At 37.0% G+C, this 14260-nt stretch overlaps 1 protein-coding gene across 1 annotated transcript in view; it reads right to left on the reverse strand.

Moving 5' to 3' along the window:
• Positions 1-14260, reverse strand: part of msi (RNA-binding protein musashi) — a 114191-nt gene that overhangs the window by 66337 nt on the left and 33594 nt on the right. Inside the window, exon 3 of the mRNA XM_086903062.1 lies at positions 7228-7349. Coding sequence (XP_086759188.1) covers positions 7228-7283 — 56 coding nt within the window. The 5' untranslated portion in view covers positions 7284-7349. The remainder of the gene's footprint in view (positions 1-7227; positions 7350-14260) is intronic.

A 14260-nucleotide genomic window follows, 5' to 3' on the forward strand; every position in this document is an offset into this window, starting at 1 on the left:
AATAAACTCGATGAAACGGCGTATCTTAAAATCGTTGTTTATCAACGACAGCCACGGGCGAAGGATTAATCGCGATCTAACTTTGGGATCAGAGTCTAGCAGTGGAACGCGATGAAATTGCAGCGACGCATCCTGGTTACGAGAGAACGTGGTGGAGGTCTAAAATAAAAGCTGGAGATTCACGGCGCAGTTGGCACACGCGTCGATTAATACTCGTATTAATAGTCGCGTATCAGGGGCCGGTGTCCGCCTCTCGTGGATACACGATACGAAATATTCGGCCCGGATTTTTCACATTTTGCGGGCAATGCTTCGAACGAGCCGTATTTGTTACGATACACTAGTAGCAAAAAATATATATATATATATATACACGTGGTCTCTTTCTCTCTCTTGAAATCGTGGTGATTCTACTAAAAACAAATCGAAGTGAAAGAATAACCTTTTTTCCTTTTCGCTTCGTGTTTGCTCAAAGTTTGAAATTAGTTGGTTACTTTTCCGATAGGATGAGACAAATGAGAGTAGAGCAATCTATCGATTACTTTACTTACTTACTTACTTCGTAAAGTAATAAACAATTTTCGAAAATTAATTTTTAAACGAAAAAAAGAAAACTCTCTTGTCGTGTAATATATATATTCGTGTATATAATTGGGAAATAGATAGTTTCGCTTGAAAATGAAACGAAAAAAATGTTATTATTGTTATTATTTTTTCTTTTCTATAACTACTTTATTTTACTAAAATAATACAAAGTCGAGTTTCCTCGAAATTAATTTTTTAAACGAAAAAAAAGAAAAATAATTATTCCACATATTTTTGATTTTATTTTCGCATAATAAAATTATCCGTTATCGATAATTTATTCGTATTGGGAAATACAGACACCCTGTATAAATAAATATCCCACTCGAATAGTTTTCGAACGATACGTAAAAATATTTCAAAAGACAAAAGACGTAAATATTTTACTTTTCTCTAAGAAACATACGTACACGTACAAGGTCAACCTTGTTGATGTAATTTGATATTCTCTCACTCTCTCTCTCTCTCTCTCTCTAAAGCTCGAGATCCAGCAATTGCTTCAACTTAGCGAGACATCCTGTACATAGTTACACAAACACGTGGCTCGATAGAGGTTTACAGGTTTATCGAGGAAATCTTCTCGGCATTATTTGCCGTGTTGTATCGCCGCATATTTCAGCTCGACACGTATCTGCAACGTTCAATCTCTTCGCTATTTTATTTCCTTACCGTTAGGCGGGCAAAATTGCGAGACGGATCCTCGGTTATTTCGTCGAAATTCGCGCGAAGTGTAATTAAAACCGCGGGGTGGCGCGCGGATCAGGCCGTCAGAGAGGAGTCCAACTATCGGAAATTTTTCCCATTCATTTCTCCTCGTCGTTCCATATAAAAATATTCACCGCGATCGATGTGATGTTTTTCGACCCGGTATCGTTCGGTATTTTACTAACAAGTAAAATGCGTTAAAATGCGTGAGAAAACATGTGTGTGTATATATATATATATATCGTATAGTATATTCTTATACGAGTAATTAAATGCATTGGTAATTTTACGATAGAACGTACGATTAGCTGAACTAAACTGCGAAAATTAACTAAATGTCGTTAAATTTCATTTAAATTTGAGGTGATCGATTGATATTGGATTTTTAATTTTTTTTTTTTTTAAATTGCATGCTTTCCGTTCTGGAGAATTATTAGATTTTTGTTATTAATTTCGTAATTAAGATCAGAAAGCGTAGAAATTTAAATAATGTAGAAAATTCGTAATGTCGCTTGTTCCATCGAAAAATATAAATTTATACATTAATTTTTTTTTTCTTTGCATCGAAACGAATAAATAAATTTTATCCATAAAAGTAATATTTTAATTTATTTTCGTTTACTTACATAATACATAATCTCGATCTGCGAATCAGTTTATTATTTAAAATAAATTTTAAGTTTATATTTTTATAGTAAAATTAAACATTATACCATTACAGTTTACGTTATCATGATATTTATTAATACTTGTGAATAATTATTATATTTTTATTATATTTATCGATATCATTAAAATATTTTTTTCTCTGTTAAATAAATGATACATCAAAACAAATCAATCAAATTGTGTTACTACTTTAAATAAATGACGAATTTTGATCAAAATATCGATCAAATTGATATAACAATTTTTAACGAATACAATAAATATACTTAAGCCTTAAATTCGAAAATATTTTGCTAAACTTTTGTTCAAAATAGCATAACAATTAAAAACAAAAATTAATCAATGAAGAAACTGAATCAAATGAGTTTGGAAAAATCTATCAGATAATTTTTAAGTTACCAGTTTACATTATCCAGAAAAAATTAAAATTAGCTTATATTTAAATTTATATCTAAATTTAATAGAAAAATATAAAAATTTCAATCGCAGGAAACATTATAAAATTACAGATCTCTCCTCCCCCGTCGAAAATTGCGTCAAAATTTTTCAAGCAAGCTTCGATCGCTTATAGTTGTCATAAAAATGCTATCGTTTCAGGATATCGTTAGATTTGCGAAGGCTGAGCCGATTTTGAAGGATTACGTATCCGCGTATCCTCCAATATTCACGATAATGGCCGCGTCACGTTGAAACGTTGCCGATATTCACCGTTCTATATCCACATCTATATCGGCGCAAATCGAGTGTATTATATAAAATAGAATAAAAAAAAAAAATATACTACGTACCGAAACAGTAATATCGAATATTCATCGCTTTATTTTAAACACCTTATATATTTAACCTTCCTCAGCTGTCTGGCCACGTGTTACTTCGATTAATATAATACTCGAAATCGTTGCTCCATCCTCCTCGAAAGTTATTATTAAAGCCAAATAAACGTTAAGGGAACGGTACGTTTCCTTACTGTTCCGTTAATTTTGATTGGCCCCGGTACAAATTTTAGATCGGACACAAACTGACTTTTCTACGATGGTCTGGCGACGACGGCGACCTCTGCCGTTGCATCGTATTCGTTTGTTTCCCAATTCGAAAGACAAAGAAGGAATATATATATATACGATCGCTCGATTCCAACAGTTTCCAATGATCTCATTGTGAATTACTATGGTTTCAAACAGTTGAAGTTGGCGGAAAACAAGATGAATTTCTTTTTTGTTTGTTTACTAGATAACAATTTTTTTAAAAAAGTTATCATTAGTCGGAAGAAAGTCAGTCACTTTTTCTAACTTTTTTCTGACTTTGATGAAATTTTAAAAAATTTTAAAGTTCGTTTACGAATTTTTTTATAGAAAATCCAAAGATTTTAAATTTAACGTACCTGTTGCTCGTAAAATTTTCATCGATCGATTTCGAATGAAAAAAAAAATCTTCCCAAAAATTATCATAAAAATAGCTTATAGTTAATTCATAATAATCATAATAAGATCTTCCTTATTCTCACGAAAATTCCTTATATCTTTAGCTAGATACGATATCGCAATTAACAAAATTATGGACATTTAAGGAGAGCGTCGTAACCTTAACCGACGCACAAAGGAAGAAAAGAGAGGAAAGAGAACGATATACACGCGATGAATAACAGCCGGTTGCGTCTCCGCTTGACATTAGCTAATTCAGAGCGCCACCCACGCTATTCCAGTCGCCGAATTTACACCGCGTGGGCGTCCGTGCACCTGACACTGCGCGTATGCCCCTCTCATGAAATAAATTAGCAGCACACACACATACACACCACAGTCAACCAACAGAGCCGTCTCCTCTTCTCGATTCTCAATGAACCTTCCCTCCGAAAATAGTCACAGTCGGATTAATTTATAATACGATGAGACGAGGCGTTACACAGCCGCCTCTAATTGTCGATAATTGAAGAGCGTTATTGTATCGATAAATGGTAAATTATGACAGCGAATTCGGACTCGGTCCGAATTATCGACCCGAATAAGATAGATAGAGAGTGCATCATCCCTTTTCTCGAAACGAACGCCATTAATCTCCTCGCGAATGATTGATGAGACGTGGAACGTAGAGAGGCTCGCGTGGAATTTTACCAAGTGATCGGGCTCTGTTGTGGCTTATGCACAAAAGGAAACGATCGAGCAAGGTGCTTCGTTTTGGGCGGACGAATTAAAAGAGAAATTTGAAATTTTTTACAAGGCACGAAAGCAAGCGTTGAATTTACAGCTTTATTCTTCTTCCAGTGTAAACTGTTCATTCATTGGATATAAAATTTAAAAAATTCTATTTTACCACTTTGAAGTAGCAATAAAAGGGAAATCTCTATCTCTTTTGGTTTTAAACGAAGGAGAAGCGAGTGTGATGCTATCTCCAATCTGAATTAACAACGATAACATCATATTTCTTGCAACCGGGTCACGCTTATATTCTTCTAACTGTATAACTTTTTCAGATTTACTATTGATAATTGAATAATATGCTTGAAAAAAGAAACAAATTATATCAGAACTTACTCGAAAATAAATGATAATTATTCGGAATATATAATAGAATATTATTTTAAACAACATTTCAAAAATTGGGAAATTTGGAAGCACAATAAAACTCGATCGACACTCTTCCTTGGAATAAAGCAACAAGAAAGAGTTGCCATCGCTGGCCATCGATGAGATCTGTCAGTGGAAAAAAAAAAAAAGTATATAATATTTTCAAAACATTTGAAAATAAACTCTAAATAATTATTATATATATAACATTATCGAAGCAAATATTTCACCAAATTAAAACTATATAAAATGTAAATTAATTAATTTTCCTCTGCAAAAATTGGAAAAAAAGGAAGAGACTACTCGACTTTCTGCCTATCGACAATATCTATCGCTGAGAAAAAAAAAAAAAAAAAAACAAACTATACAATCAGAACACTTGAAAATAATAATTTAAAATATATAATATAACATTATCGACGCAAACGATTTTAATCAACGATTAAAATTTTCCTCTGCAAAAATCGGATAAACAAAACTCGATCGACGCTTTTCCTCGTACGAAACAAAGAGCAACAGAAAGAAACAGTTAATCGCGACTGTCGTCGACGAGGGATCTGTCGGTGGGGGGAGAGAAAGGAAGAAAGAAAGAAAAGAAAAGAAAAAAAAAAAAAAGGAACGACGTGCAAAAACTGCGACGCGCAATCCCCCTGAAAAGATTTTTAATCAGAGCCTCCTCGAGAGACCTAGTTTTCACCTAGGCCAACCTAGGCCAAAGTTGCGCCACGTCTTGCCTGACCGTTCTCCAGCCCGACCTGTCTGCCGACAATCGCCCATTGTCGCCCCCTCCGCCATTTTGTTGATATTAAAACGAAGGGGGCGCGAACGCGAGCAATTCTGCCCATTCTGGGGGGTCGTTAATAACAGCCGAGAAATCTCTTTGTGGAGAGATTCGCTGCTGCCTGTCCCGTGATGAAATTGCCTTTGAATCGCGAGACTTGAAACGGAGAAACATCGACACGCTTTTTCAGGAGAAAGGGCTCGAATAACAACGGCCGAGTTGTAAAGATCTATCTCGAGGCGTTGTGCTCGTCGCAGTGTTTGGATAAGATCGGGTAAATGGAAATTGGCAATGGACGAGAGAAGCAATGGTTGAAAGGAATTGTAAGATTTGTCGAAGATTTATGCACGATTATTTCATGCATTTCTTTGCGAATTAAATTATGATTTTTCGGTTGTGTAAAGTATGCTTAAGGAGGAGGATGTTCCCCAAACGAGGCATTTTAGGAGAGATTTTATTCCACCAAAGCACGTGCGTTGTAAAAGGTTTGGTTAACTTTCGAAGACGTGTGATGATCGAACAGGACCATCTCCAAAATCTAATCCGAATTTACATGCAACACAAGCGTTTATTTAGCACGTCCTTACACGAGGAAAGGGGTTAAGTGATAAAAGAATTCGGTTAAAGTTTTTCGAAATAAAATTCGTTCATAAAAATAACCGCCGATGATGAATATTTTTCAAATATTCGCTCCAAAAATCGGTTCGAGATTAAAAAAATAAGCGATCAAGAAGTTTCGCGGTGAAATAATTTCAAAACGAATTCCTATCTGTTCGATTAAATCGATTAAATCGAGATTAATAGAAATTGAAGACAGATTGGATATAATATTTCGAAGGGAAAATTGGGAGATTCACGCGCGCCAATAACCGTGCTCCAAATGTTATACGCTCGAAGTGTATTTCAGCGTGGTTACACAATGGCCCATTCGCCCCATTATACGCCCATCTTTTCACGTCTCTCTCGTCCTTTCCAACTACGTACGAGACAACTTTTTAAGAGGTTCTTCTTCGATACAGAAAAGATACGTGGAAAATGAGAATCGCTTCCCTTCCTCGAATCGTTACGTTAAAAAACTCGATCGTTTTTCAGAGACCCGATTTGCTCGAACTGGCAACAACGCGTCGTTTCCCCAAGTTAAACAAATAAATAAATATATGTGTATCAGGGAAATTTTCGAAATTTCGTTTTTATTTTCTTCTTTCATCGGGACTCGACTCCCCACATCAGCGTGGAGGAATAAGAAAATACCAATAGATTTTCCAAGATCGTCCAAGATCTCGTAGAGATTATTTTTTTAATCGACACTCGTGTCACGCGCACACACACACGCACAAACAGCATGCACTACGGATAGATTCAATGCTCCAACGAAGCTTCCAACGGGACACTACTGGGTTCGCTTGTTCCTTGCTGACTGACGCACAGCCGCCTCGGTGCGACAGAAATCTTTATATATTTTTGCTTGCCAACACTGGTGTTGCGATTATCGTAACAGCGCGGTCGAATTTTATTATCGCGACGGGGGCCATGTGTCGGCCATCAGAAACACTCGAGAGCCTTTCTTCTGTAGATATCTACAATCTCTTTTTCAGAAAATTGCATCGCTATAAATAAATAATCGCGATTGAAATTTCTTTTCTATCAAATCGAATTGATAAACAATTGTGGAATATCTATTGGAAATGGAAATTGAATCTTACTAAGTCTGTGAACATCATAAATTTTTACTAGGGAAATTTGTTTGTATCGTAAATTTCTAGGGAAAAGGTGAGGAATGAAAAATGGTGGAAACCGAGGCGTCTGTGCATCCGTTACGCTCTAGTCTCTTGGCAACCTCTAGCCTTAACGAAGCTTTCGAGACTCTTAAGAGGCTTCTAGTAATAATTCGTAAGCGTGACAAGCTGTGGCACAATCACTTACCAGTTCTCCAATATGCCGACGTTCGAGAAGTTTGGCGGAAAGCTCGCGGCCGCCATCGGTGGTCGCGGCTATACCCTCTCTGTCCTGTCACTTCCGGGGCTGTTCACGATTTTGACACGCCGCTGGAACGAGAGAAGATCGGCTCATTAGTCTTCCAAGAATCTCTTTTCAGCTTCTTGAGTGATCCTTAAGAACGTAATTGAAAAAAAAAAAAAAAAAAAATCCTCCTGAGAAAAATTTAGCATTCAAAGAGGCAGAAAGCTCTCTCTTTCTCTCTCCCTTTTTCAGCATATAATATATTTAATTCCAAACGATTGGGAAGAGACAAGGCCAATCTTTTCTTCAAGATTGAGATAATTAAATACAGTTAAATACTTTTTTTTCTATTTCTATCTTATCTCGTTCGTAATTAATTATCTACCAGTTTGAATTTAATTATATAAAAAAGATCCATGTATTTATAAGATAATAACGCTTATTTAAAATTTTGGGTTTATAAAAGTATTTATAAATGTTTTAAATTATAAAAATTATCCGTATTCAAGAAATGGCGAATGTAATGGGAAACAAACCTAACCTAACTTAATCCAATATATAAATTTCATATATGAGATGAGCAATATTCAAAAGTAAATTAAACTGATGTAAAACGATAATAGCACGGAATATATTAATAAATTATGGAAAAAAAAAAATAGAAGGATAAAACTTTTTATTTAACTTAACCTAACTCGATCCGATATATAGATTACAATACAGATTCGAAAGGAAGATAGAAATTCGAGGTTTAGCTCAAGCAAAAAGATCGGTCCTAACCAAAACTAGAACTAACTAAAACGACCTAAAAAAAAAAAAACGTAATTTGACGTAATTTTACACTCGTAAAAATTATCACGCTTCGCGAAGATCGAGAAGAACTGTTATGATAAAACAGTTTCCCGAATTTACCGACCGATCTCGGTAAATAAGAGGAGCTGCTCGTTACGAGAAGGCGAGAAGAAAATTGACGGATACACGGTTGGGATGGGGTTGTCAGCAGCGTACACATACACATTTTCCCCATTTTAACACTCGAAGCGCGTCGTTAACGTTTAGACGCGTATCCCACTATCCACCACAACCGAGGTAGAACCTTCTCTCACCTCTTCCACGCTCTCTTCCTTTCTCGCATTATTATCTCTCTACTTTCGGGCTGGGTCCGCGTCGCGCACCGGTATCGGTAATGAACGATCTATTGTGCCGGTAGGTGCTCTTTCAGACGGCAAAAGAGGCGAGGTAAGGGGACGGGGGAGGGGTGTGTGCAACCGGAGAACGAGAAAGAGAGAGAGAGAAAGAGAGTGAGAGAGGGGGACGGACGGCATAGAAGAGGTATGAAAACGGCACTCGTTAATGGATTCCTACCAGACTCTTTCACCCGTTTCTCTCCCTTTCCCTCCGTATCGGTTGTTCCTCTCACCCACCCTCCCTCCTTCCCTCCCTCTTTCTTTTCGTTCTCTCTCACCTACTTTCATTTTTTTCCCTCCTCCTCCTCCTCTCTCTCTCTCGCTCTTTCTTTCTTTCTTCCTTCCCTCCTTTATTTTTTTTTCCCTCCTCCCCAACAACCGTCGTTTTTATCTCAGCCGTACGCGTCCCCTCCCCCCCCCTCCTGCCACCCCGCTTTTTCTCGCTTTACAAACCCGCTTCTTGTTTCTCCTCCTCCTTCCCCTCCCTCTTCTTCTCTGCAGAGAAGCTGCTGGCTTTTAACCAGCCAAACCAGCCTACCGGCTAAGTTGTTGTTGTTGTTATTGTTGTTGTTGCACCGTCGCACCCCGGTTGTTTCTCGGTTGTTCATTATCTCTCTACATGTCTCCGCGCAATACACGTGGTAAGGAGAAATAAAACGAGGAATAAAATAAATACGAGGAGGAGGTTGGGTGGATCGTTTTATTGTGCTCGGTTACCGGGTCCATCGTGGAGAGGAATTACGTATGACACGGATGGAAAATGGCGGGGAAGAATTGGTCAGGAGGTTGTTGAGGTATCGAGGAGGAAGGAAGGAAGGCGAGAAGGAGAGGAAAGATTGATGTGGAAAAATGGAACGAACGTAGGTAGAAAAAGCGATGATGATGATGATGATGATGGAGGGGGAGGAGGAGGAGATTGTTACCAAGAGGAACCGTGCATCTAGGCAATGCTTGGGGCTGCTTCTCGCGCGCGTTCTCGTCCATTGTTTCCCCGAGCCGGGGAATCGATACCGCGTTAAAATTGTAACGAGATTCCATTTTCGAACGACTCGAATCGATGTCTATCTTTGAATAAACTCGATTCCGCCGTCCAATAGCGGTTTGCGCGTGGCGCCACGCGCCACTTCTGCTCGTGGTAGTCGTGCGTACGATCTTTTATCTTTTCTTTTTTTTTTTGGATTTCGTGTTTTCGACGAAATACGAACGAGACAAATTGTATTATTTATCGGTAAGACGTTAATTTGAACGGGAAGTTTGGAAGGCTGTAATATTATTTGCGTCGGATGAAGAAAATAAATTGATTTTAAATTTAACAATAATTCGAACATTGTTAAAAATAAAAGATACGAGTCTCTCCAAGTTTATTTTAAAGCGATCCTCGATGAAATTTATCTCGAGTTATTTTCTACGTTTTACAGCTTTCGAATCACGCACGTTAAACTTGAAAACATTGTGATATTAGAAAAATTTTATTCTTCTGTTATTTGGATGATCAATTCCTCGAAACTCGGAGGAACAGCACGAAGTGAGTAAAGAACGAGGAATTGAAAATACAAAGAGAATGCAAAAATAAGAAAGAAATCGCAACGATTACAACACACGATTAGATTCTTAAAATAAAATAAAAATCATTTAAAATCACTAATATAATCTGAAATTAAAACGTATTTTCATTTTATTTTTCTTATCGTTGATTATAAAATGCATACTTTGTCGGTCGACATGCTTTTATTTCCTATCCTATCTTTGTCCTGGTACGAGATAAAAGTTTAGTTTCATTTTCACCGCTATTCTCTTTCAAAGTATATCTCTGTGAACTTCCCTTAATGTGGATAAGCCTTCTACTACTTATTCCAGTTCCTCGAGAAAAAGGCACGTTGAACGAAAACGTTGACGAATATTGGTATAAATTTTTAGAGTTTTTTTAATAACAACTTTTATACGCATACTTTTTGCAAAGAAAAAAAAATATCGTCTGATATCACGATTCGACTTTGATAAAATATTTTTTTTTTGCGTTTAGAGTTAAAAAGCACTCCATGGTCGAAGGGTTAAACTGTTGTTGAACTGTTCGTTACACGCATCGCGTATTTCTAGCATCACATCGATTTCGACGTAATTCGAGAGATTTGATAGCGCAGCATGCAAATTCCTGGAAGCCGGTGTGCTTCCGAATTAACTATTTAATGGAGGAATTATTTGACAGACTGCTCTATTCCACGTCATAATAAATGGATCATCTCTCTCTCTCTCTCTCTCTCTGAATTTCATCCTGAGGATTTCGTTTCTGGTTTTGCCTCCGGATTGTCTCTCCCCGTCTCTCCCCGTCTCTCCCCGTCTCTCCTCAGAAATAGGATTAATCCATCCGCGGGATCACCGTGGAACAAGTGTAACTGACCGAGGATGAGTTTTCTTCATCCTTTTGAGCTCCTCATCCTTTCGAATTTCTGCTCATTTTCGCGAGATTAAAATAAAACGTAAGGGATGCGCTTTAAAGTTGGCGTGTTAAAGTTGGACACTTTGAACGGAGTGAATCCATCCTTCGAAACGGATTAGATCTCGAAACTATATATTTCGATGAAGTCTAAAATTCCCTGTTCCTTCTTCACGCTTAAAAATTTCATGTATAACCAGAGAGAGATTTTAATAAAAATGTATCTAGGACACGCAATATCTTTTTAATTTGTTAAAAACGCGCGTCGATTCAAACGAACGAAACGAATTCTGGACAAATTCTGACAAGAAAAGATAATAGATAAACGACGATAATCGGTAAAAATTATCGTTAGTGTTCCTAATTTTTCGAACCGACTCTTCCACTCGACTGAGAAATCAAAACTCCCAATTTCCTGTTCGCTCTTAAATCATTTTAAAAAAAAAAACGTAGAAAGACATGGATTAAAAAATTAGGAAGCGCGATATATATGCTCGAAAGCGAGATTCCATCCTTTCGAGACAATTTTCCCCTCGTATTTTTCTATCTCTCTGGATTACGAAACACACGGATGGAATGCTTCGACGAAATTCGAAAATCTCAAAAACCCGATCGATCGAGGGTTGGGGGAGGGGGCTAATTAGCGGGAGCATCGCGGAAATGCGAGAAACGGGGATGTAGAAAAGCGACAGCCGCGAAATTCGGCATCGATCGCCGCCATTGTCCGCCGCCATTGTTTGTCGGCTCGCGCGTCGTTGATAAGGGTTGCGATTCGCGTTTCACGGCATTATCTTTGAAGGATAGTCGGCAAAACGGGGGTGCATGGGAGAGGAGGGGGGGGATGGATTCTTTGTTTTCGTCACGGTTCATCGATCGTTCGTTTCGAAACGCGCGCGTTTATTCTGTCAGAGAGAGAGAGAGAGAGAGAGAGAGAGACGATGTTAATTGGAGGACGTGGTTTCTTCGATTTGACTCGATTTGCGCGGATATTTATCGAATCGAAGAATTTTTATATTTTCTTTCCCGAATTTTTCTTCGTCGAATAAATTTTTTGCATTCGATTAGTCATTTTGTCATCAATTATGGGTAATTCATTCTGGATGAATATTTTTTTTTTTTTTGGAATTAAGGTAAGTTTCATCCGTTGGAAAATCATGGAAAATTCGTGGAAATAAATTCAGAAATGAAAATTGGGAATTTTTTGGGTTCGATAAGTTTCGTTCGTTGAATTATAAAAAAAATTCGTACAAATAAATGAAAATTGAAGAGATTGTAACAAGATTACACAAGAATTTCTTTGGATTCGATAAGTTTGTTTTATCATCTGTCCAATTATAAATTGTTCTTCCTCAATGAATATTTTTCGGATTCGAAGTTTTATCCGTGTGAATTATAGAAAATTGAAGAGATTGTAACAAAATTGCGAATATTTTTTTAGATAAGTTTCATCCATTGAAATATAGAAAGTGAGAAGATTTAAACAAGATTACGAATTCTTCTTTGAATATTTCTTTTGGATTCAATAAGTCTTATCATCTGTCCAACAATTCTTCATCAATTTTTTTTCGACTCGATAAGTTTCACCCGTCGAATTATGAAAAATTCGTACAAATAAACGAAAATCGAGAAGATCGTAACAAGAATTTTACGAATTTTTTTCTATTCGATAAGTTTCATGAATAATTCGAATAATTAAATAAATCGGTAGAGATTGGTAAATTGGTGAATTTTTCCTCGAATCTTTTCTCGTCGCGTTTCTTCCTCTTCCTCTTTTTTTTTCTTTCTTTCTTTTCGCACAAATAAAAGAGAGCATAAGTTTGAGTAACTTACAACAAGAGAGAAAGTCGGTAAGAAAGCGGGGGAAAGTTTTTCGACGGAGGTCTATTCGTGATGGATTCACACCGATTCGCCTCGATCAGGGGGCGATAATTCAAATTCTTCATAACTTGGTTCGAAACTCATTTGCTCGAATCCTCGCCGGGCCACAACCACAACTTTCGAAACGAACTTTGATCGAGCGACATGCACGCGTACAAACACGTAAATCGAACTGTCTGTCTGTCGGAGGAGAGACGGGCAAAATCGATACAAACGGATCCGTAATCCGTCAAAAGAACGGAAAAGATCTTCTTCTTGTTCTAAAAATAAAATCAATAACTTTAACTAAACAAAAACGTCAATATTGAAATACTCGTTTGAATAAAATCAATTTGGATAATTCATTCGAAAATTTGTAAATTCCTTTAACAAGCGGAATTGTGAACCTGCACGAAAAGCAAAACGCTATTACTGTATAGTTAAATGATTAATCTATCCACTTTAAATCATATAATTTAGTTATAGTATACATCAATAATTCAGCAAGCTAATGAATGTTCTCTACACCTACATTTATTCACTACTTACAAAAAATTTCTTCCGCATTAGATTAAAAAGAAAAACGTAACAACGAGATGAAATGCGAATGGTAAACACAATGAATTCTAATAATAAATCCCATCCGGTGATTTACATCGCTTTCTAAAAACACATCGTCTAAGCACATCCTCGAGCCGTTAAAAAAAATACAATTGGTGGCATGAAGCGGTAAAAACTATTATAAGATAAATAATTATAGAATATATAACTCGAGAAACAGAGTGTCCTTTGCGCAATATAAAAATTGGCCAAACAACGCGAGAACAACGAAGATCGATTCCCACTAATATTCCGTTATATATATATCTGGGAATTAATGTATCGTAACATCTTGATAATTCTATTCTTATTATAGACATAGTGGCGTAGCGAAACTGGCAACTGTCCAAATGAAACGTCTGATCGGCCCAGTTCGAAATAGACGATCCTACCAGGCTGGTGAAAATAGCCGAACGAAAGTGTTCGAATTTCTAAATTGCTCGATTCGCGGCAATATATGAGAGGAAAAAAAAAAAAAAAAAAAAAAAAAACTTGACGAAACGACGATTCGCTCGATCACAGATCGTCGAATTAAAGCGAACGAAAATTTTCGTTCCCATCAGCGCCGCGATGTCTGACCATCGCGTTCCCCGTCTACTTACCCTCGTCACGCGACTTCGAACAAACCTTGGCCACGTGACTGCGCCCAACCAATCACCAGTTAAATTTTATCCACGCGATACGCGGACGCGTGCATCGAAAAGCGCGAGTGAAGTTACGCTCGTGATGAGGAATCGTCGATATTTTACATTGTTTTATATTTTCGTGGAGAAAGAGAGAGAGAAAAATCGATTAACAAGCGAATTATACGTATTGGATACTCCGAGTTTCTTCTTTTTTACATCACTTGTAGAAACGTAGAGACACTTATATCCTTTCGACAATTTTGATCGAGTTTTGAGTGGACTCGAATTAGCAA

Source organism: Apis florea, unplaced genomic scaffold (genome assembly GCF_048593485.1).
Source record: "Apis florea isolate Af1SG1 unplaced genomic scaffold, ASM4859348v1 contig_2274_pilon, whole genome shotgun sequence".
NCBI classification, from domain to species: domain Eukaryota; kingdom Metazoa; phylum Arthropoda; class Insecta; order Hymenoptera; family Apidae; genus Apis; species Apis florea.